The sequence below is a fragment of the Phoenix dactylifera genome, chromosome 7 (genome assembly GCF_051530095.1).
Source record: "Phoenix dactylifera cultivar Ajwa chromosome 7, Ajwa_hap1_PhDact_Kaust_v1.1, whole genome shotgun sequence".
NCBI classification, from domain to species: Eukaryota; Viridiplantae; Streptophyta; class Magnoliopsida; order Arecales; family Arecaceae; genus Phoenix; species Phoenix dactylifera.
This window is the reverse complement of record NC_143196.1, coordinates 27,691,659-27,717,774: the sequence shown is the minus strand read 5'-3', so window position 1 is coordinate 27,717,774 and position 26,116 is coordinate 27,691,659. Positions and strand designations below refer to the sequence as shown.

Here is a 26,116-nt window from a genome sequence, read left to right as displayed (position 1 = left end):
CTTTCTGTGAATCAAATGAATTCTAAGATCAAATAGAAAAGAAAAAATTTTAGACACCACCAACATTGGCTAATCCTAAGCCAGACCCAAAATTAATACAACCGAATCTGCACAAATAAGGACGGGCGGTCTCATTTGACTATTTCAAATGCAAGTCTATGATCTTATACATTTAAAACACATAGCAAATAAACTAATGCAAGCCTTTACAAATGACAATGAGTAGTCCCATTTGGACCATTCGATTTGCAAATTGCAAGTCTAGAATTGGCAGGTAGAAACAACCTGCAACTCCAATGCAAGTAGTTTAGAGCATCTTCCAAATGGTTATTAAGGGTTTGATTGTATCTCAATGGTAGTGGATACATCATACATGTGATATTTAATTATTTTCGATAAAATTGCTATAAAATCCATTTTATTTTCATAATTGCAAATATAGACTCTTTTTTTTGTTTTTACAAAGATGGTCTATTTTTGAATCATAGTGGACCACTGCATCCCAGGCTTGAGACATTTTTGAATGGGCATCACCACTGTTGTGCGTGCATTTACTATAAACATAGGAACATCAACAAAATTTATCTCATTAAAAGAATATAGCTTGTTTTACAGATACAAGTATAAAATGGAAGCACTTCTACAATAGGGATTGTCACAACCTAGAGCCTCATCCAAAAAATTTAGTTGGAAGGTATTTTTAGGTTTCTTAGTCCTATATAAGTACTCAAGATCTTCTCCATAAATAACCGATGTGAGATTAAACACACGCCTGCACAAGTCCTCACAAGAATAGTAAAATATTTATTGTAGGTGGTGCACTCGCATAACTTGATCGAACAATAATGGTGATGATGATGATAAAATAATAATATTAATAACAACAAGAAGAAGAACTTATTGCAGAAGAATACTATAATTTTGCATCAACCATAACTCAGTATCTTTTACCATAGTTTGGGTTAATAAAGCAGTTTTTGTCTCTAGAAGTAGGAAGAAGCCCACCTGAAATCGAGGTGAGGGGCCTGAGGGCACTATCTAACCCAAGTTAGCTGGTCAAGCTGGAGGTCATAATTTGAGGCTCTAACAGTGAGATGTTCAATTTAACTTGCAAAGAACATTTCCTCTACTAAAAAAAAATAAATAGAAGCAAGATTTCAAAGCTTGACGCCCTTGGAGTGCTTGATGGCTGATTGGTTTTTAGGAAATCCAAGATTTAGGTGTCTATCCCGAGATAATAAATATTGAGATAATAGCCAATATAACAAAGTTGAGGTTAAGTACTACTTCAGTCATGGATTCTAATAACTTATTTAAATAAATAAAAAGAAAAAAATGGACAATGTATCGGTTTGTTGCAAACAAATAACTCAGAAAATAGTAGCATATATCAGCCGAAATGATCAAATTCCAATATTCTTTTATGGATCATATAAATGGCAATTATTTAACACTTTGAGTGACAAAATTAATACATTAATTGCCATTTATGATAGTCAACAAACCTGCCAAAGTATTAGATACTTCAATTTGTCAACTATTGATTGTTATGTGCTTGCACCATTTGAAAAAGGGAAGCAAGCGAGTCAAATCAAATATGGGATCACTTTTACCAAGATTTAGTCTCGGCCAACTTCGAGTGTAAGGTTTAGATCCATATTTTACCTAATCACTTGGCAAGTTGGATCGAGTCAAACTGAGGTTCGGCCAAGCTTTAAAAGCCCAGATTTGGTTGAGTGAAACCACTTTTAATCAAGTCATGTCATATTTACTGAGGTCAATACCTGACACGAGCAGTGCATGAGTGTGAAACCTTGATCTATCAGCTAGAGCCTGGTGTGCGGTTTGCCAATCATGGGCTGAAGCGTATGATATTTTGTTTGCTGCCCATAATTTGAAGTATGGCACGAGTGATATGAGATTCATCTGCTGCAGACTTGAGGCATGGTTATGGCCAAACCAATGTCGGAAAATAAAATTGTTAGCTTCGACCTATGTTAATAATAATGATAGATCATATATTTGAACTCGCAGTTGTACGAAACTATTAATTGGAAACTATATTGGAATTGCGAATCTGGTGATATATGATATATGTACTAAGTTGCTATTTAGTATATACATGAGGCATATACTGATCTGTTAATAAGCATTTGATTGGGGCATAATGGAAACATTTTAGTATTATTTTAGCAGTTATTTATATTTTTGCTGATGCAGTTGCGGAATTCTTACCAAGATCTTAGCTCACATTATTATCTTATTCCTTTCTAGAGCCGCTTCACAGGTTTGATTTAGGACTCTTGGCGAGGATGATCGTTAGATTTTTATTTTTGATATCGAACGTATTTGAGCCATGTATTTTAGATAAGTCTAATTATCAGCAATGAATGAAATGTTTTATGCATCTTATTTTCCTATCTCCTATTATTAAGCATTTTGGTTTATGTAACAATCAAAGACCCCATCCAAGAAGGCTAACTATTATCTAAATTTTTTGGCTCTGTATAAGTATCCAAGATCTATCCAGTGCATAATTGATGTGGGACTAAAAACACGCTTGCACAGTTCTCACATGCTCCCTCCATTCAAGCCTTACATCCTCGCCAGGTTATAGACCCAAATCCAATCACAAGTATCAAAAATCTAATTACAAACTTTACGATCAGCTCAAAGTCAACCAAATAGGCATGTGACGTTGTTTTCTAGTCCACATAGGCCATAGACTGGGTCGCTCTAATACTATTTATAACTATCAAAAACCTCACCTAAAAATGCTCGCCAAAAGATGTTATTTAGGTTCTATAACTTTGTGTAATTATCCAAGATCTACCCAATGCATAGCTGATGTAGAACTAAAGCCACGCTTTGTAGATCCTCACAGATCAGATTATCAAGCTTTGCATATTCTCTAAAATTATGCTCTAGAAGGTATACGATCATATCACATGGCTGACCAAGTGTTGGGTTTGGGATGCGATAGATGCTGTAAATGATCCTTAAAACCTATAAAGGCTTGAGACAAGCCCTCCCTACTTCAACACTGAATTGGAGAGGATCCTGGCTTTAATAAGAGCTCTTTAGAGGGTTCTTGTTCAACTCCAAGGAAACCCTATTTTTTAAAAAATTAAGTCGATAACCTTATCAAAAAAGTACAATCACCCCTACATTTGTCATTAAATTCTAATATTCATATAAAATGTCACTCATCACGTGTTACAAATATAATCAGTCCAGAGGTAATTCATACATTTTGGCACTTCTTTTCTTTAGGCCAGCACAAAAAAATATAGCTTATCTTTACTTTTTCAGTAATTGTGCTATTTTAGACTGTAAATAATCAAGGACGAAGAGCATTTTGACTACTGAGCTATTTTCGCATTTTTCTACCAAAAATTTGCTCGTAAAGCATTTATTCCCCACAAATAAGTGCAACTAAACATCTTATTATGATGAACAATTGCATCTTACTTACATCCTAGCCAAATGTAAGTCTTATTTTCCTACAATTTTGACATTCTGGATCTGTAAGTCATAAATCCTTCTGCAATTCTTTGCTCAATGCTGCTTGATGCTTGACTACCAAGTAATTAAATTAAGCCTATAAAAGCTCGAGAAAACCCCACACCAGATGTCAAATGGTATCATTTAATAATAACTCCAGCTGGAGAGTTAATCACTGGAAAAGTCTCACGCCTTGATTTAATGGCAGATCACTATGGTCGCATCATGAATGGACTGGTTGCAAGGAGAAACTAATCTATAATATGGTGTGCTTCTGATTTTTCTTTAACAAATACAGACATACATATTTGACATTGGGTTTCAATAGGAATGACGAACAATAGAATTATTTTCACATAAGCTCCCTGTCCTCCTGGATAACCCAAAAGTACATCAGAGAAATAATAAGGCTCCAGCTACTAAGCCAAAAGAAACACTAAATATATAATATAGCGTTTCAAAATCTTAACGCAATAACCTTTTCTCGGTAGATCAAACAACGAACTATTCAAACAACATAGATGACAAAAGAATGTTATCCATGGAGACACATCTGAAAATTCTTGTGAAAAAAACTATAACGAAGCATAAACAATGCAAGCATAGGAGCAAGAAATAAATAATGATATCTAATGAAGAAGAACCACATACAGTGCACGCTTGTACTGCTTTTTAAGAGATACATAAAATAAATAAACTAAAAGGATCATGTTATTCCACATGGCTTGAAAGCGCTGACTTAAATATCCACATATTTAAAAAACCAATGAGTTTACATATCACCTTATTTTATCCTTTTAGTTAGTTTCAATGGTGCCATGTGAGAACTAAGGTATACATGTTATAGTAGCTCGGATATAATATATAACCATGTGAGAACAAGCTAATTATACTCAAAATTACACCATAAAAACCTGCCCATCACTACGATACCACTCAAATGACACTTCTGAGCAAGGGCAGCAGTCCATTATGTGGAAGCTGTGGCTGAAGCACCAAATGCCATATTGCTGAATCAGTTCCTTTTGTGGAACTTCAGTACAACCACTGAATACTCATTGCTGGACCAAATTCATCAGGAATTACTTCCTGGAAGTTGTACATGACCATGTATCTGTTCATCCTGCTACATGATAGAGTAAGAAAGATGAGCAGAAGATTTGAATAGTACAAAAAACATGGCTAGGACAACATTTGCAATAAGAAACTTACAATCATATGCGATTCAAGTGACGTTGCACATTCACTGGACCTTGTCACAGTCTCTGAGGGTCTGTGGAAAAGTAGATGTGCAATTGAGCGATCTATTGAATTTGTTTCAGTTTCAGTAGTTATATACCCCGCAGACCTGACAAAGACCAACATGCAGAATAAATTTGATGGTAAACATGAAGAAACGTTAACTATCCACAAGGGAAAAAAAGCTTCATGCATTTTCAGATCTTTCTCTAAAGGACGATATTCTTTTCACTCAGATTCTTGTCACAAGCATATTGTATTAAACTAAAGTCAATAATGACCGAGCACATAATGTCTAACACATCCTTGTCTTACTTACATCATATTATTATACTCTAGGATAGAATCCATTAAACAAAAAAAATGCCTCCTTTCACATTCTTCATCAAAAAAATTATGATAATAAATAGCATTTGATGAAAGAGAAAGACAACAGCACATGTGCCATATGCAGACACTAATAAAACAAAGTGCGACCCATTTTCCCCAAGATTTTTAATAAGCATTTTTGAAGCATCTTTTGGAAAAAGCTCTATAAAGCCAAGATATCTCCCTCCTCCCACCCCAAAGAAAAAAAAACATACAGATACAAAAAAGACAAATTATTTAATTAAATTTTCACACACACACACACACATGGTAAAGTAACAAAGGCATAATGTCATTCCTAATCATTCACATATATTCCTTACCAAGGTTACTGAAAGGGCAAAATCATAGTTTTTGACTACTTTATCTAGATGGTTTCAATAATTGTCTCCATTGTGAACAGATTGCATAAAACAAAAGTCTCTTTACTTTCCTGTTCTGAAGCAAACATTATTTTCACTGGTTGTCATGAATATTAGCAAAAACTAAGGATTGGGACCAAAAGATGAGCAAAGACAGAGCTGTAAGAATGAGTTGCATGAAACATTCATGAGGGAAATATTGCTGAATGTGGGAAAGTGGAAGTTAACATGTGCCAAATATGAGCGGGACCATAAGGATATCCAACAGGTGGATGACTTAAAAGCTTTTATAGAATTTAAAGGTGGACCAAGTCTCTTTCTACCTCTCTCTCTTTCTCTGTCTCTGTCTCTGTCCGTCTCTCCCTCTCTAACATGATCACCGGCCACCTCTCTTCCTCCACCCACTCCTGACAATAGCTAACGACCACTTACCAAGCTCCTTCATTGTCTATCTCATGAATATTTTTTTCCGTCTTTACTACTCAGTACTCGCAATATTTCTTGGCCTAGCCATATTGTGATTATATCTAACCAAAGTTAGCTTTTTCTTGATAATTGGGACATAGCAAACTGTTTTTCTGTCCACTACATCAGATGCCTCTTAATGAAAGAGTTCAGAACAGAAGTAGCCTGTCGATAATTCTTGAGATGAAAAAAAAAGGAAGCAGCATGCAATGTATTTTCCTTTAGATACTTAAAATAGATTAAAGAAATTAGCTGAAAAAAGGGAAAAAAGATAAAAAAAATATGATAAATAGTAGCTTAAGAACTCTTCCATCTTTCAATATTTTAGTTTATACCAAATAATTTTAATTCATTAGTATAACTTTTATATTTTTAATAGAATATTATTATGATTCAGGTTCAGTTATCATGCATCAAGCAAACAGTGCCCCTGGTTATAAAAAATCTGGGTTCATTTCTATCTGTATGATAGTTTGATTAATAAAGGCAAGTTTATAAATTACCAAAGATGAATTAAAAGAAACTATAAGATATATGCCAAATAGATGAATTAACAACAATATAACATTAGTGAATGGTAAGATTAAGGGAAAATGGAAAACATATGCTCAAAATTATTTTAATAATGCACATGTGCCCACATTCCAATGATTTAAATTCCGCCAGTTCGAATGGTACCGATACAATTCTAACAGAAAAATAGTACCAGTAAGGATGCAGTACATCAATTGTCTCTTGAACTGGTCCATGCTGGTTGTGTATCAATAGACCATGCCAACCATACTGGCTGCATAACAGTTGCTTTTTATTCCTGTTGATACTAATTGTCTTGGTCTGTCCTGACCATACTGGTACCTTACCAGTACTGTATCATTTCAAGACAAAAAAAACTCCAGGCCTGGTAATGGTATCCAAAGCCCCTTGCTGCATTCAATTCAAACATCTAGAGAAAAACTTGAAAAGTCTAGGGACAAGAACTCAAGGCCGAACAAGAAACCAAAGAAGCTTTAAAAAAATAAAATGCTAAGAACAACAACAAAATAACTACTTTGGCTCCTATCTGTTAGAACGAAGATGATGAAAATAACTAAGGATCTGTAGAAGTAAGTATGAGGTGTGAATAACAACTAGTAAAAGTAGCAACAATCCCAAGGGAATAATCTGGCCAGTTTCTCGCTTTAACAAGTAATAAGAGATGGAGAAATATGGATAGAAGAACAGGAATCAATGTTAATCTTAAATTACTAGAATGAAATTCATGATGGAGCATCATTGAAGGTCATTTTGTCACCTTTTAGAATGATGTATTAAAGAGGGATTTGATGATTATAATAGATATAGAAGAACCTACTAGAACAATTAATAGATATACCAAGTGAGCCCTCCAATAAGGCAGGCCTATGCAGCTTGGGATAATGCTCCCATGCAATTATTGGCGTGTTTCTTTTGTGGGTTTCCCTCATGAAAACCCATCCAAGCCTGCCCTTTAACTGATATAACTGAATGGGCTTCTTCTTTATTTAAGAAATTAATTTATTTTAGCCAACAAGTGATTTAACCAATGTGTTATAGTAACTTTTGGATGTTTTTCGTGACAGTGCCAAATAGTAAAAAAATCCATTGGATGTAAGAAATATATATCCAGAAGCTTTAGTGGGATAAGGAAAACCTGTTTGATTCCTCTGTATCCAAAATTCCTCCTCCTCTCTCTTTGCTGGAATTGTTTGCAGAAATGAAATTATGTCTTCTTTCAGCACTCTGTGCCAAACGGTACAAACTATCTCTTATGCATAGTCTTGTTCCACTATCCAACTGAATTTAGAAAGTGAAAAGAAAAAAGTGAGTACTTCTCAGTCACTGCCAAAACGGTCCTTGTACTTCCTAGTAAATTCTCGACTGACCTATCCATGAAAGAATAAATAAAAAGGTACCAATCTGGTGCAATAACATAAAAATTGGATGCACTGAATAGTCCTATGCCCGTACATTAATGTAGAAAAAATCTAATTCAATATAAGGAAGTGAATTCTGAGTGTACAATGGAGAGCATTTTACAGAAATATCCACCAAGGAATATGTATTTGGATTGTTCATGGTGCATAGCATGCTGGCAGCAGATCAAACATAGGGAACCAGAACTGATATGAAATCATGCATTCTGGATTCGAGCATCTACACAAGCATGGAATTGCACTGAAGCATATCTGGTAGTAACAGTGAACAAATATGATCATATGAAATCGTGGATTCAGATTGTAAGCTTCTATATGCCATGGGAACACATAGCTACACAAGGAAAGTGTGCAAATGCTGATATACACATATATCCATTTACATGTATGAACAATCATTCCATCTGAATGTACATGTACAGTGCGTACAAATGATGGAAAACAGATCAAATGAGTTGAGATATACCTGAAGCATGACATCCTGAAGCTGTTGAAAGCTAATTGCTTTCAGCGAGATATCATCAGAAAAGCCAGACGTCATGCAAGGGCTTTCTTGTATGGTTGAAGAATCTGTCTCAATTGCTGGAAGTTTAAAGCTTACGTCCTTTTGTACGCTGTCACCTCTAATTTCATGCTGAAATGTATGGTGCTGTTCCTGACGTGATGTTATACTTGTTGATGAAGACAGGTGAGATGGATGCTTAGCAGACGATGCACCACATAAAATCTGTTCAAGGCATGGTTTCTCATTGATTTCCTCAGGCATCATAGCTGGAGGCTCAGACAAAGGAACAGGCAAGTTCTCCATGCACTGTGGAAAATAATTGCTAGCATGTGCAGAGACTTCATAAGAGGAGGAAGGATTATAATCACTTGCAGATAAAATGCTTAATGTTTTCTGTGCAAACAGATCCTGATGCAGAGGAAGGCTTCCTTCAAGTTGTGCACGAAGACTGAAGGTGTGCATGTTGCTTGAAGAACTAGATCCCCAAACATGATTTTGCTTCGGAAAAAGTTGAGAGGAATAAGGTTGAGCTGAGAAAACTGAAGAGACATTATCCTGATCAGCAATTTGCTGCATTTGGCCAGGGCCACAGAAAGACATGTTACTTGTAGATTCTGAAAGTTGATCTTTTTCATTTCCTTCAAATAAGTATGGTCTTCGCAGCTTCTTTAAGTGCATATTAATCTGTAGAAACTCAAATGAAGAAACTGAAGGATATAAAATACAGTGTGGACTAGGCAATCTTAGGCAATCCATTGAGAAAAAACTCCAAGATTGCCTGTTCAAATCATAAATCATTGAAAGAAAATTGCAATCATAGGTCTGAACTGACATTAAAGGGTCACATATAGTGACAGTAATATGTCATCTGTAAATCAAATGCTTGGAAGTCTAACCAACATGATATAGACACTGACTGCATAACTTATACACTTAAACACGATTTTTTCTAGAAAATAATGTCCATACCATAGTCTGAATGCTAGTTGTGTGATCGATAAATGTCACTTTCTTTAAGGATCCAAAACACAAGACTGCCTATAACTTGCTTTGGTCCATTATACCCAATGCTTCAAGAAAGTAAAACATGCAAAGGTATACAACAATAATAACATAATAAAATATATTTTTAGCAGGCATGCCATTTCAAGTTCATTTTTGAATACATAACATTAATTTTTATGTGGATTATAAATCTCATAGCTGTTATTTCACCCTAACATGAAATGGCTCCACAACACAGTCAACATAAAGTAAAATGTGAAATGAACAACTGTAAATAGTAGCTATGGAATTTCACTCTCCTAATGCAATGCAAGTCCCCCTCTTCTTTTGATCGTTTTGCTACATGGAAATGTCAGAAACATTCTCCCTTCACGTTAAAGAAGCCCTGTAGTTTTAAATAAGGAGTACTAATATGCATGAAAATATAGAAAAATATTTTCTGTTAAATAAACTAGTGAAGCCCCATCACTTTTGGGAGATAGAAGTAGTTACTTAAGAGAGGCCGGTGGTCAGCCTGTAATATTATCACTCCTCCACTCACCCACCTTATTTCTCCCATTTTGGTCCACAAAGTCAAGTGCATTGCTTAATTAAGACTGCTTCTGTATATAACATATATTGCCATGCTCTCTTACGCCAATATGTCCATCTTACATGGCTCTGTTGATGCAATGCTCTTAGTAGGGTTAAAAAGATTCAATGTAAGGTTATGTGCAATGATAAATAGCATAAAAGGATGTATTTAGTTTGGCAAGATTTCATGTCTGCAAGGAGAGCCAAACTAGTAGTCCGCTAGCTGAAGATGATTAAGTATGAACAAATCTCTGCATTTCTTCTCCAAATGCATTGTTAGCAGAAAAATTTGTTTTTATCTAGAGACTTTTATTTTACACTGGGAGCCTCTGTATCATGAGAAATTAACTCTATCTTTCTATCTTGGTTGTAGTGTTAATTTTGAAATATTTAGTTAGCTTCTGATTTGTGTGTAACAAGGCATTGCTAGGCGATTAAGAGGGGAAGTTTCAGGCCTAGTTATTGTTGAATATTCTTCACCTCGCACAATGCAAGCCATCTAAAGCCGGCATATGTCTCTAATTCCCATATGATGACATGGAGGGATAACTACATAAGAAATAGCTGCATTGTCCTTGATTCCTTCTTTTTGTTTATACATTTGGTTTTATTAAAACCATATTCCTATCCAGTGAGAAAGAAAAAATATGAATAAGCCTTATGCAGTAACTTTCTGTTCACTAAGTCTTCAAGCACCAGTGAAACCCCGTGTAACATATCAAGATTTGGACTGCAGTGAACTAAAGTTTACTATTATCTGAATTTCCTAGATGCTCTTTATGATTTAGTGACACATTTATGTATTGCTTAATGAACTGTTAATATATGCTTTATTAGCTTATATTCTGTGCTATTTGAACCTTTCTACGGATATCACGTGGAGGTGCAAAGGGTAGGAGTCGGTACTTTGAAAGAAAAAGTAAAAAAGGTAGCTAAAAACATGCAGAAAACCCAAAAGAATGACCGTCAAGACTAAAATCATTATTCAATCGACTTGATCAGAAGAACAAACTAAACTTTTCATAATTTCATCAGATTGCACTTTTCCTTGATGTGTTATCCCTGCATCACCTCATAGTCAATAGCTTCTTTGCTTTCATTGCTTAACTATTTTGTAGGTATAGCAACAGATCGAGTTAGCTGTATTATTTCAGCATATCCTTCTAGTTGAATAATCTCATTACACACTAAAACTAAAGCTCGAGTTATCAATTGCAAAACCTAACATATTTGCCCCTTGCATGATGTATGAAACTCTTTGATATTTCAAAAGCATTTTAAATATTATAATTCAAACTCACTTGATTACAAGAGACTTTCCCACCAACCAAACCTCTATAATTCACAACTTTCTCAGCTGTTTTAATTGCTACCATGCATCTTACTAGTGGTGTTACCTGGACACAGGATGCAGGTGTCAAGTGTCCAAATGTGCTGAAGAATCAGACACAGCAAGCTTAAAAGACTTCGACACAAGAACATGGCTATATAATTTAATTATTCATACATAAAATATGATCTTGGGTTTTATTCAAAATTATCGTGGTTATTAAGTCACTTATGTGGACTTCAAAATATTTAGACTATTGATAAGCAACAGTTTTGAGTTGTAATTGCTCTAAGCAACTATTTTGGGATATAGTATTGTTTGACTCCATTTTAGTTTGGACCTGACATGGTGGTAGGCCTAATACAGGGAAAGATTTGGGTGCACCTTGTAAGCTCTTTGCCCATCCACCCATTCAATTGGAAACCCGCCACCTTCTCTCTTTCTTTTTCTCGTGCTAGTCCCAATTCACCACAAACCCTAGGCCAGCAAAGAGGAGGATGGCCTGTTTGCCCACTTGATTGTGCATTCCCTTCACCATCAAAAAGGGATCGGAAATTTAAAAGCATGGGATTCATGCCCAAGCTCTCTTCTCTAGCCCTCTCTCTCACAACTACACATCTTGCTTTTTCTTTTTCTTTCATTCCTTTGCTGGATTCCGCAAAGAGAGAGAGGTGCTGTGAACGTAGAACCACTCAAACAAACCATCTCTACAGCATATGACACGTGTCAGATATGTCATATTGTGTCCATGTGGGAACATAACAAAAAACTTAATTTTGTTCTATCCATGTATGATTGCTTAGTGGCCAGAACCATTCATCAAAGGTTCCATATCCGCTTCATCATTGGAACTAGCACAATTAATGCACTCATGAACAGTGCAGGCTTCAAAGCATAAAATCTAGGTTAAAAGAAAAAAGCAAAACTAACCTCAGTAAAAGCAAGATCTCGATAGAACAAAGCAAAAGATGAAGGCTAAGCTTTTGTAGAATAAATAGAGAAGTAACAAAAATCAAGGATTTAAGTGATGCTGGCATGGCAAGTTTTCCATGCCATGCCAATAACAGAGATTAGAAAAGGACCTGAAAAACACTCAAGATAGCAATCAAACCAAGCAATTTTCTCAACTATATGAGAAAAGAGGACTAAGTTGATGGTTTTGGAGTTCCATGACTGCTCAGAACTTGAATTATAATTAGAAAAGGAAAGGAAAAGAAATAATATATCCCTTTAAGTAAACTTAATAGAACTCCTATTTTGAGCAACAACCTTTCCAAATGAAGAAAAGTATGGGCACAATTCTAGAAATTAGTTAAAAAATCAGGTTTAGTTTTGAGAAGCTACACAATGAAAAAATTGTGAATATCAGCATATCTTTGAGCAAAACAGTACTACGCATGAAAGGCCATAACTTCTTTGCCTGACCTCCAAATGACGCAATTCAGAGCGTGCTAGAAAGCTGATTTGATACTGGATCTGATTGAACTAGTTTAATTTTCTAATTTCATATCAAAAATACTGGTGAAGATTTCTTTAAGATTCTACTGGTCCTTCACCAATTATGCCTATTACTTGACTACAAATAAGACTAGAACTTTGACCCCACTTTAAAAGCCAGTCTTCTAACTAGATGGCCTTCTTCGAACACAAGATAGGATTTTGCTGCTGGTGCTAGTAGGTGGGAACTCCTCTACGTTCACCAGATTCTCTTCCAAATCTCACTTCCAACCCGTCTCCATGCACTCAGTTTCAAGTGTACTGAAAAATACAGCATCAATAATAAGAGAGGTAGTAAAGTACAGGAGAATTATCATAAGAAGCATCTTCAAAATATGTTTCCTTTTCTAGCTTGTTATTTACAGATTACAATGTTACTATCTTGTTTTTTCGCATTAAGTTGTCATAAATTAGATCATATTTTTCTAGTTCTCAATTATAAATTTCAATTCAGTAAGGGTTTTGGAATTTTGAGTGCTGGATCTTTTTCTTGAGATTATACAGGTTGCAGATTGTCAGATTGCTTGGATCTCCTCTTTTCACCTTTAGCGAAACTCAACTTCTGGATGGTTTTTGGGTGAACCTGAAGTAGACTCAGCATGATCAATAGTTAAGGTAAGGTCATGTCAGGCCAATCTGGAGGACCTGAAAAGGGCTTTGGTTGGATAATCACCAGCATATGCTCTTAACTCTCCTCGTCTTGGTGCAGGTCAACTATTTTTTCGTAGATTTCATTGGTCATCCTTAGCCTTAAACACCTACTTCCTTGCTCCAAATTGGTGATCAACAAAGAGTACCCAAATAATGTGCACAAATTCACTTCATAAGTTTCGTGCTATCTAATTAACTTGTTTTATCAGACAATTTAATATAGATCCAACTTCCACCGCATGCATGATTCTGAAACAAAGTGTTGAGATCAATTTAACCAGTGGGCCAGCAAATGCTGAAACAGTTTTTAATTGAATGTCAATGCGAGAGATTTGTGGCAATTCAATAAAAACTTAAAATTGAGAATATGGTAATTATTGTATCCAGGGCTTCGCATTCAATGAAGTCATTCTCGCTTTAAAAAATGGAAAAAAGGAAAAAAATATGAAGGTATGCTGATTACCATATTAAAATTCTCACATTCATTCAAGCTATTTTCATCGCCGACTTGTATAAGAGTTGATTTAATCTCAGTACTTCCATCCCCATCATATGCCTGCAGATATAGAAGCAATCACTCTAAGAACTAACTTTATGTAAATGTTCTACTTTCATTCCTATCAACCACACATAAAAATGAGTGTCCATGATGTGAACGTTTACCAACCTTTTCTTGTGGTGTACAGTCACTCTTATTTTCACCACTGCTGACTGGTACAAAAGATCGATAACAATGACCCAAGATCTTATCACTATCATCAGCAAACGGATTGTTTTCAGGAAAAACATTGGTTATTGCACTGTGATGTGCTAATGTACCATTTAAAGCTGTTGGGTCTAAAATTGAAGATTGTGAGTATGATTTGAAAGTATCTCCTATCCCATAGGTGCTTTGTGAAGAAGATGAAAACCATGATAGCTCATCTGCAGAGCTGCTTCCTTGCCCAAATGTGGATTCACAAATCCTCCAAAAAAGAAAAAGAATAAGAAAAATACAAATGAAAACAATTATCATGGCAGAAAAAGTTGAAATTACGGTAGAAATAAGAAAACAGATTTAGACTAACAGCCATATGAGCTACCTAAGCATTCTATCAATATCCTCGAAACTGCCAGTATCAGGCAAATCATGATATAGGATATCATTTTCTCTGTCCATGTACTGATTTTCCACATAAACAAGTCCAGCATCTGCAATGGAATTATAAAGAAGTGAGAAATGGAAGCCTTTACTCTACCTGGAAGCAATCCTAGATTTAACAATAGGATTCTGAAGCAAAATATCTTGTTTTCTGTATACATATTGCATTATTTGAAACAGTAGTTTAGGAATTTACCATCTTGGGAAGCCAAAGAAGTGAAGTCTCGGAAGGAATTAGGATTACAAATTGCTGGAACTACTTTTCTTGATTCATGAGACCATGAGCCCTCTGGTACAGTGGAGCTTCCAACCTTTGGAGAAGGACGAAAAGCTCTTTCATATTTTTCCTGAAGAACTTTGTTATTCTTAGATCCTCTGCTGCTTGTGCTCTTTCCATCATCATTTCCTACTTCATTCTGTGGCGTTTTAAGAAAATCACCTAATGCTACAGGTTCATTAACCCTTTCACCACCTTGATGATGCATTTGGTGACCAGTCTCATCAAATTCAAACCAAGTAACATTTTCCGTCTGGACAAACCAGTTAACAACTAAGTTCCTCAACATTGCCTAGAAGCAATGAATTTATAATTATTTATATATAAGAAAGATCTAAATCTGATAGTATGCAATATTAATAACCCAATGCTTATATAAACTCTGAAAGGACTGGATTGAACATGTATTTTGAATTTGAAATGATCAGAAAGCATCAAAATCGATGAGCATCAGATATAAATGGCCAATTTTTTTACCATTATCGAACAGAAGATAGTCTGAAATGATCTAATTTTTCTGCTGAGCGGAAGCAAGTGCAGCAATATATTTCTTTCACTGTAATGAATTTTCCAAAGATATAACAAAAAACAAAATTATTTTAGTAATTAATTCATATGTCACAAAAGATGACCTCATGCCCTTTATCTTCATTGTAAAGGTAGAAAGAATATTTGTTGAATACCATTTCAATATGTAATCAATAGCACCTTTGCTCGGAAATATGTGATTGAAAGCATCAACTGGCAGAGCTCCTCCGGAAGTGTGGTTACATTACAGTGGCCACCATTACTAGATTTCTATCAAAATATAAGAAAAAATAAAACTAAATTGGTATTGTTATTGTTTTCTTATATGGACTCGTGTAGCTGACCTAACTAGTTTGCGATAATAAATAAAAAATAAAAATACTAAAAAAAAAGTACTTATCATTCATTGGCATTGGTGGGGGATGACCGTATGATAAAGAACCAGAGTTCAGGTAGAGAAGAAAATAGAGAAATAAAACGGGAATGAATCGCATATGTTGGTTTAGAATTGCTCGGAAATTCATTGATAGCGACTTTTGTCAGTTCTAGGGGGGCTACTCTACTCCTTTTTTTTGTCGATCGAGCCGAAATCCAAGCAAGGATCAAAGAAGTTCGAGACAAGACCGTTTTTTTTTTCGTTGGTTCCAAACCAGTTTTGGTCTAGGCATAAATGGAGTCTTGAGCTTCCCTATCGTCCCAGGTTTTTTTAAAGCAAGATACCAACCAAGTCAAGGGCGATCCAAATGACTGAAGCCGACAGAAAACTTCATTAAGGCTTAGTTGAGCTGAGTTGAGTTGGTACGAAGTGATATTGTTCTAGATCAATTGACATCATTTGTCACCAACTTCACTCAACATTACAAAATCCAAATATCTGTTTCATAGGGCAAAATAATGACTAATGGAGAAGATGAAAATTACCTCAAGTTCTTTTCTTTCCCTAAGAAAGTCCCACTTGTCAGATGTCCACCACCTCATCGCCACTCAAATTTGAGAATTATGTTAGAGGGGGTTTTAGGGCCTGGTCTCATGTGTACCCAGACATCCACCCGCCCAACAAATCAAGAAGGCATTCAGAAATACATATAATACAAAAGAAAAAAGCAAAAAAGGGGAGGAAGCCTTGCAATCTCATAAATTAGGTTGGCATGAGACGGTTAAGATGTCATGTGATGAAATATGAGGGCAAGAGGCAAAAACTGATAAGAATAGGGGAATTTAGCTTGTTCTAGCCAGATTAGCAGCGATGTAATTGGAAGAAAGGATAATTTGCTTCTTTTGTATTGAAGAATGGAATTGCTATTAGGAAAGGTATAAAGGGACAACATGGTGCTTACTAAAGTGATCCAATCTCATACCAATGCTGGACAATAGTGCATAACTTATAAATGATATGTGTCAATGTGGTGAAATGCTCTTCATTCTTACAAGCAACTAGATATCCAATATTTGATATTAAGAACCTGAGAATTTCTAAATCTAGTGATTTGTTTTGTGACCAATAAGTACTAGATTATTTAATACTAGTGAACATATTATAGTAAGATTCCGTACTACTATCACATCCAATCAGTGGAGATCAACAGCAGTATCAGTTAAATTACCATGATACTCAAAGCATTAACAACAATCATGACAGTAATATGTCACAGGGAGATGATTTTGGTGCTCTAATACGATGAAACTTGAGGAGCAAGGCTGAATGGACCATTGAAGTTCAGCAAACCTTTAAAGGAGGCTAGAACACTAATTTATGCCAATTTAATGGACTATATCTCTGGATGTAGTATTTTCCATCACACATGTAAAGAACTGTATATAATAGCATGTACACATTTAGAAACTGTGAATACCACCAGGTTCTTAAAGTTACTCATCTGTTGAGATTTCAAGCAAATTTATGATCTATTTTTTGCTGTTAACTCAATCTGATGACAACCTACCTTACTAATTGCGCATAGAAACTACTATTATACAAGAAAGGGAAGTCCTTTTGATAAATCATCATTTCACACTTAATGGGGTCTCTGTATGCAAATAGTCAAGGGTCAATAAGAGTATAGCACAGAATCCTTTAAGAACCTGACATATATGAATATCTATATCTTATAATTGTGCATGTAAATATGAAGTTATGAATGGATTGCATCAAATGTATAACCAGACCACTTGCACAATTTTATAAATATGATATCCGTTACTAAATATTATGGTAGGCTTGACAATTTTCTGTAGAAGTTTTGCATACAGATGCATTTAGGAGGTGACATATTGACTTGGCAAGTTTATAAGTGTCAAAAAATGTCTTGAAGTTTCCAATGTGTCCAAGAATCTGATATCTCAAGAAACACAAAATTTGGAGTGTCCAAGATTCAAGCTACCTTAGCACGGTTGTACCACAACCAGCAACTATTAGTTATACAGACAAATGCCCCCATTTTTGCTTCTTGTTGCAATTACCACCACACCCAAAATACTTCCCTATGTTATACCTACATTCCGTGATTGAGATCATAAAAGGTAGATATGAATCTTGTTTCCTACGACTGGTCGTCAACTATTGACGGCATATTCATTCTAATTTTCTCCACTTGATTTGAACCCACCTTTTTTCTTAAGTTGTGCAAGACCCTAAATGATGTGATGCGAATCACAAATAAAATGAGAAGTTGCAAGAATGAGGATTGGCAAAGTTGTGATGTCGATCTTTCAATAAAGGAGCCATAAGCACCCTTGGAAGATTGACTCGACCTCTCCTTGCAATCAGACAGAACAAGCTCTATGTTCTCACCCTTCAGTCAATGGTCAACTTGGATTCTCACCTCCATGCTGATGCACGATAATCCCATGGATGTAAATGGGTATTTTAATGGCACTATTAATTGTGGTAAAGCTCGGATGCTACTAACTGGACTTTCTATTCTGAGATGTTTCTTGTTAATAACATAGGGATACCATTGGCATATAAAGGGTGTCACAGTGTACGAGGCTCCCGCCATTGTAGGGTCTAGGGAGGGTCGGGTGTATGCAGACTTACTCTGCGTATGGAAAGGTTGCTTCCATGTTTCAAACCCATGGCACCTAGGTTATAGTGGAGCAATCTAACTATTGCGCCAAGGTCCACCCTCGGATACTATTGGCATATGCATCATCTAAATATAAATAGTGCCTCTTATGGCAATTATATGAGGAATTTCACCCCTCCCCACCAGCCCAGGTTTCTCCGGTGGATAAGTATCCATTACCCAGAGTCCCAGACAGATATCATTATACTCTGAAAGAGATTTCTTGACTCTGGATTTGAGACATTATTATGCAAACATACAAAATTGAAGACAGATATGACAGCACACACCAAGCTCATTCAAAGTTTACTATGTTACTGGTTATGTTGACTAGGTTGTATCACCAGCAACAACATTCATATTATCAATCCCTTCAAGAACTTCATCATCAGTTCTGCATGAAAGGTTTTGACACACTGATATATTAATCAAGATTGCTCAGATATTCGCCTCTAATAGTGCCAATGAACAACAGATATTATGTTGACATGAGATTACCTGGATCATACACCATGATTTATTGCAACAAAACAACACTATTGAGTTTGATGAAAGGTAACCTTCAGTCAGGACCACACTAAATCTTCAGTCAATTTATAAGAAAATCAAGAAAGAACATCATAAAGTTGCTCGAGTGCCACAGTCTATCACATGATTACATGTGAGGATCCGTGCGGGCGTGTGTTTAGTTCCACATTGGTTATTTGCTGGGTAGATCTTAGGTACTTATACAGGATCAAGGAACCCAAAAATAATAACTTCCGGCTAGTCATTTTGGGTGAGGGCCTGGGTTGTGACATTTGGTATCAGAGCCGAGGACGGCTCTTGTCCGATGGTGGGAAGGGTGTGAGGCCCAATAGTCCCACATCGGAAAGACTCGTTCCAGAGCCTGGGCATATGAGGCGGGTGTCTCCAAATCCTGCAGACGCGTTTTGGGTGGAAAACAAAACCGGGGAGGGGTGAAGGACGCTTGCGTGAAGCCCCAGAACCGAACAATATCTGGCAGGGGAGCCCTGTGTTCCCCCCTCATGTGGCCCCCATGTGGGCACTAGGTGCCTCACGTGCCTCGCAAAGGCGGGGGCGTGACATTGGTGTGAGGCCCAATAGTCCCACATCGGAAAGACTCGTTCCAGAGCCTGGGCATATGAGGCGGGTGTCTCCAAATCCTGCAGACGCGTTTTGGGTGGAAAACAAAACCGGGGAGGGGTGAAGGACGCTTGCGTGAAGCCCCAGAACCGGACAATATCTGGCAGGGGAGCCCTGTGTTCCCCCCTCATGTGGCCCCCATGTGGGCACTAGGTGCCTCACGTGCCTCGCAGAGGCGGGGGCGTGACATTTGGTATCAGAGCCGAGGACGACTCTTGTCCGATGGTGGGAAGGGTGTGAGGCCCAATAGTCCCACATCGGAAAGACTCGTTTCAGAGCCTGGGCATATGAGGCGGGTGTCTCCAAATCCTGCAGACGCGTTTTGGGTGGAAAACAAAACCGGGGAGGGGTGAAGGACGCTTGCGTGAAGCTCCAGAACCGGACAATATCTGGCAGGGGAGCCCCGTGTTTCCCCCTCATGTGGCCCCCACGTGGGCACTGGGTGCCTCACGTGCCTCGCGCAGGCGGGGGCGTGACATTTGGTATTATGTGAGGATCCGTGCGGGCGTGTGTTTAGTTCCACATTGGTTATTTGCTGGGTAGATCTTAGGTACTTATACAGGATCAAGGAACCCAAAAACAATAACTTCCGGCTAGCCATTTTGGGTGAGGTCCTGGGTTGTTACATTACACTCAATAAAGGTTCATGCTCACAAAAAACTTGACCAAGCTGCAAGCCTTCCATGATTCTCATTGGTCCATGTATCCTAACAAGAAAATTCACCATTGAATAATGCATCATGCTTATGACGTACTCCAGTTTCTCAAAAGAATAACAACTAGCTCTCGCTCCTTAGACAAGGTGGATTTGTGGGTTATGGCCTCCATAAGTCATGAGATCACTCTCACTATTTATTTCGTATATTAGATGTTATATATTCTCAACCAGCCCAACTTCTTTCTATGATAATCGTGCTAACATTACAAAATGCTGCCAACATGGTATTTCATAAGCTCTCGAAACCTATAGAACTTGATGACTAGGGTTGGCGGAATCGTCTCAAACCGGGCAGTTCCGGTCATATCGAGCCATCCCGGCAGCGGACCTGAACAGTTTCGGCCATACCGAGCCGTCCCGGCGGTGTACCGGAACGGTTCCGGCAACAAAAACGAAATCAGTTGTTGGAGGGAGAGAAGGAAAAAGAAAGAGAGGAAAAGAGAGAGCAAGCGGGCGAGGGAGGGAGAGGGAGAGGGGGGAGGCCAGCGGAGGGTGGTGGAGGCCGGCGAATCCTGGACCCGACCGTGGCCTCTGCCTCCTTCCCGGGTGCCGGCCTCCAACAGCGCTCCGCCGGCCTCCGCCGGCCCTTCGCAAGCCTTCCTCTCCCTCTTCTCCTTCTCTCTCTTTCTTCCTTTCTCCAGTTTGCACTCTTCCCTGCCTCCTCTACTATGTCGGTACAGACTCGGCACGACACGACGCAGGCCCGTACCAACCTGTGCCACTAGGCACCCAGTTTTGTGCCCAGTACCGGAACAATAGGCCATGTTGATGACCATATCAATAGTGCGAAAATATATGTCCTGCCACTAAGCATATCTAATGTTTGATCCAACATCAGCTTATAGATGCTTTCATCAGACCAAAGTGCAAGAAGCAACTTCATCATTTAAATGACGAGATGTATGTTCCACATCAAACACCAGATTGCGGGGGAGCATTAGGGGAAACCATGTCAAATATCATAAAATATATCTAATTGCTAAACCACAGTACCGTAACTGTGATAGAGGAAGCTCAGTAGCATACATATGTATAACCTCATGATTAGGGGATCAAAAGCACAAAGAAATCCACAAATAAATTGACACAGCCTAATGAATTTTTTTCAAAGTTCGCTAAATAAAAATTTTCATGACGCTATCCATAAAAGAAAATGCCAACTAGATGTAGTGTGAACTTCTTTACTTCTAGAAACAATAACAATTAAACTTCACATGTAAAATTAAAAATCCAAAAATAAACAGGAAAGCTCCAAACGTCCAAAATTTGACTTTTTTCGAGAATTATCAAAATCTAAAGCAAATATACCTCATGATCTGACATCCCTCCAGATACTTTATCCCGGACCAAAGCTATAAAATACCGTCGAATCCAGCCTCATATTTACTGCGATGGCAAAAATACTGCCAAATTACTACAATTTCAGCTAAAAACAGATATTAAAAAAAAAAAGCACTAAGAAAGAACGAAAAGAAGCCAACCATAAACCTTCCAAGCTCCTCAAAACCTCGGAGCTCCAGACTTCACCGGATCCTCCCACAAAATCACCTCGGACCAGAACCGATCGATCCGAGAAGCCAGAAACCCTGACCCTAGATCTCAATGGCGAAGGGAATCGCTGTCCGCCCCGCTCTCTCCAGAGCCTTCTCCTCCCACTGCCGTCGTCTCCCAGACCAAATTTTTTTAGAAAAATAAAACGCTTTTCCCTGAATTTTTTTATTTTAAATGCGAGGCGGAGCTCGGAGGGCCGAGGCGGACCCATGGCGGTGGGACCCACCTACCCTTAACTCGTGGCCGAGAGAAGTACGGGATCCGATCTATTCCCAGTTGCCGATTGGCTCGGAGCACGGGGGCCGCTAATTAACCGGCACGTGGAGGTGGAAAGTTTGGCGGAGAAGTGGGTGGGGCCGGCCTGTTCTGGTGAGGCGGCGGTGGAGTGTAGTGTTGACTGGTAGTCTTTGTCTGGCTTTCGAGGTTGCCGTTCTGGGGGTTTGCGCGGGGGGATACGTAGGGGAATAAATGTTGCGGCGGTACATCTTGGGACTGGATGGTAGAGATATGGGACAATTGGTTCGGTAGGCCTAACATTTAGGCGAATTGAACCGATTTGGACCTGATTCTGGATAAGGGTTTGGGCCAGGGTCCCCCCAGATCTCGCACTGGGTCATGTAACTCCGTTGGGGCCAACCGCTACAGCCAAAAATTGTTACCACCCTTATAGCAATTATAACTAACACATTCATTGATGTTTGCTATTGAAAATATTATATATAACCATAGTATACCCTACCATTATAAACCAAACAATACTAGGCATACCGTACCATACCGATTCGGTACCAGTATACGGTATGGATGACGTATCGATACTCGGTATGCCAAAATATCGATAATGTGCTAGTATGACACCGGTACATGATCCAGTATTGAAACAACAAATTTTGCATGTAACTACCTATCACAACTAAATAATAGAGTTACGAGTATATTTGGTTGATTATAACCATTGTATAATGTTGTCAGTAATGGTTTTTGTAATCTTAGAACGGTCATTATCAAAACCCTGCTATGAACCTAGAATGCTAGAATTGAACGTATATGTTCTTACATGGCCCTATTCCCTTGGAGGAACTTGGGCCTCGTCTTGTGGTAGAATAAGAATGTGAGTTATTGTGTCTAAGACAACTTATGATGGATGAAAGGGCGATGAGGTGATAGTAGGTCAGCTGAAGAGATAAAAGTCAAAATTCTAAACATGTCAAGATGGATGTAGATGGATGTAAGGAATCATGCCTAAACTCAAGTGTATATCATAGGGGATCCCATTGAAATGACATGTTAGGATTGTAGAAGGCCATGCTTATGCACAAATGGATGTGCATTTTGATAGTTCACATAGAAAAGATTAGAGCATAACTAGAGCAAACCGTACAAGATTTTTTCGGCATACAAGATTATTTACTAGATAGCATTTGCAAGCACCGTGGCTATAAAACAACGTGCAAAAGCTTTCATGTTTTGATACGAAAGAAAACCATTTATATTTATTGTTGTAAATTCATCCTATACCATTTTTGTATGAAGGGTTCGGGTTGTATTTTTCGCACGAAAAAAAAAAATCAATTTTTTTCACATGAATCCACTATTGGATTGCACGATGGTCACTTTGAGATTATGTAGATGGATGAATGAAGGAGTTTGGATTGCTTGAAGAATTGTGTAGGGTATGATCTAATGATCGATGCTGTGAAAGAAGATCGATCTTTTTTTTTTTTTTTTGCGCAAAAGATATGAAATGCTATTGTACATGAATATAGTGGACTTCTAAATGAACATACATGTCCTCTTTAAGAAAAATTAAATGTACTTATAAAAGCAATGCCCTTAATTTGTGCCAAGGCTGGCCATGCTTAGACAAGATTAAGAGATTTTCTGAAAATTTATTTTCAACACAAATTCTAAACTACCTTTCCCCTAACCCAATTACATGGACCTTGGGCAAGCTTGGGTGCTAAAAACCTTAGCCACTAAAGACACCACATAGCCAGGAGGTACCCTAACAGAAACTGGAGAGTTGGTTTGCATGCAAGGAATTTTTCATGCAAAAAAATGGACTGGTTTCCAGATGGAAAAAAAAAATCCGGAATAGTGATATCAACGGTCCATGTTGGAATCTAAATCGGTTGGACTGGGCCGCATTCATTTTCAGCTAGTTTTTGACACATGCAAAGAATAAGTGTTTGACAGATGCTGTTGATCAGATGATCAAATGAAATCTGATTGAAATGTGATTAACTAGGAAATAAATACTCAAAATGTTATATTGGACTAGTACATTATTAATGAGGAACAGAACTAAATCGACTAGAAACAAACTTGTTTTTTCTTTATATATATATATATATATATATATATATATATATATATATATATATATATATATATATATTAATTTTATTTTCTCAATCCGAGGGAAGATGGAAAGAATGAGGGAAACTGAGGAAAGAAAGCTTTTAAAAACATAAAAAAAACAAAAAGAAAAATGAAAGTAAATCATGTGGAATGGTATTGCCTCCGCTTCTATTTCTCTTTCAAGGATAAAAACAATAATAGACTACTACTGAGCAATGGATTCACACTAATGTGTAACATCAGTTGCCACAATATCAAAATTAAGATCAAGATGTTAAAAAAAAAATCAATAAAATTTCATAGTTATTAAGATACTAATAGATTGGGTCCATGGAAGGGTTTCTTTCCATCTATTTTTGATGGATCAGCTCCAGTAGCCTTCTTTCTGTCTTCTTTCTATATGCAGATCAGTGCTTCCTCCTCTTGTATAGATTCATCGAAGCTTTTGCACTTTCCACATGCAATAAATTAGCATCATCTATGGAAAACGAGGAGAGACCTAAAATTCTGACAATCTTAGGAACTATCAATAAGACCTAAGATACAGAAATTTTGTACTTTTGCTATTAACCATCAATAAAGCTCTATTTTAGCTCTTCTTAAACGTCATGAAAGCATCCCCACATGATTCAAATCTTTAAGGCCTGACTTACAAAGTTGCCTTCTAATGTATGGGAATCATGGAACTCATCCTATGACCACTAACCTAAACACCAAAGTGACTACTACAGGACTTATCCCAGGATTGCCAAGGTGAAAGATCCTAGCTTAGGCTAGGCTTGGATCGAAAGTGGCAAAGCTCAACCTATCGATCGAGTCCAAAGCCTACTAAGGTGGAAAATTCTAGCTCAAACTAAGCTCGGAGTGGAAGTAGCAAAGTCCGACCTGGCCAGGCGAGTGCAAAGCTTGCCAAGGTGAAAAGTCCTACATCAGGCTAGGCTCAAATGGGAGATGGCAAAGCCCGACTTGATCAATTGAGTGCACACTATTAGATAACTTGTCCAAACTCACCCCGAGGGCAAAGGCAAAGAAAAGCCAACCTTGCACAATAATGGTTCCTAAAGCCGACCCAAACAATATGACATGCAAAGCCGAACTCCAAAAACTCGCCCCCTAAGGCTAGGAATAAGAGACAAGGATCAATAAGCCAACTTCAGTGGCTCTCAGGTCAAAGAGCCGAGCTTAACAACTCTTAGGTCAAGAAGTCAACCTCAACATCTCTCAACATAAGAAGCCGACCTCAACAGCTGTCAATATAAGAAGCCGACCTCAATGGCTCTCAAAACAAGAAGACCTCAAAGGCAATGGCTCATATCAACTGAAGATCTACACACCCGATCACATTCTTGACCTAATGAGATGCCCACATATCTCAAATCGTTGGCCTTTTGGATTATAAAAATATCTACCTAAGTAGTTCACCGAAATATGTTTCAGTTAGACTTGTATTGTTGAGCTGATCCGGATATGAAAAGTTAAGAGTTAATTCTCTACTTGAATTAGGACTTAAGAGTCCAACCTTGATGAGACAAATACTCTGCATCTATAAAAGGAGGCTTAAGGTACCAGATTCGCATGACCACTATATGCAAACACAATACTGTATACTTTATTTCAAGTTTCCTCCTCCTTCTGTATTGTTTCCTAGAGCCCTATCTCTAACTTAAGTATCAAAGAGTCCACAGTTGGATCAGTTGGGACATCCTCCTTTCCATCTTCTTTCTATGTGCAGATCATCACTTCTTCCTCCTATGTGGATCCGTTAGCTCTCTTCCATCTTCCAAGTCTGATTTTGGCGGCAATAAATTGGAATTTGAATTGTGCCTATCCTCGATCTAATCGAGCCCGTTTTTGTTAAAATATTTGTAGGAGAAGAG

The 26,116-nt window shown here is 37.6% G+C and overlaps 1 protein-coding gene across 31 annotated transcripts; it reads right to left on the bottom strand.

Annotated features, from left to right (window-relative positions):
- Positions 1-4,193: 4,193 nt before the first annotated feature.
- On the bottom strand, positions 4,194-22,026 carry LOC120107848 (protein LNK1-like). Of its 31 annotated transcripts, none has more exons than XM_088701447.2 (11): positions 21,809-22,025; positions 21,636-21,713; positions 14,790-15,162; positions 14,535-14,643; positions 14,272-14,417; positions 14,120-14,163; positions 13,916-14,008; positions 8,358-9,080; positions 7,609-7,751; positions 4,717-4,852; positions 4,194-4,630 (listed from the first exon to the last, which is right to left on the bottom strand). In XM_088701447.2, the coding sequence occupies exons 2-11, from the start codon at positions 21,648-21,650 to the stop codon at positions 4,580-4,582; spliced, it is 1,833 nt and encodes a 610-aa protein (XP_088557573.2). In that variant the 5' UTR covers positions 21,651-21,713; positions 21,809-22,025; the 3' UTR covers positions 4,194-4,579. The 31 variants fall into 31 exon arrangements, 26 of the variants coding, with proteins under 26 accessions (XP_088557573.2, XP_088557574.2, XP_088557578.2 ...); XM_088701448.2 differs by having other exon boundaries at positions 4,194-4,627; XM_088701452.2 differs by having other exon boundaries at positions 4,194-4,627; positions 14,790-15,123; positions 21,636-21,730; positions 21,809-22,024.
- Between the last annotated feature and the right edge of the window lie 4,090 nt (positions 22,027-26,116).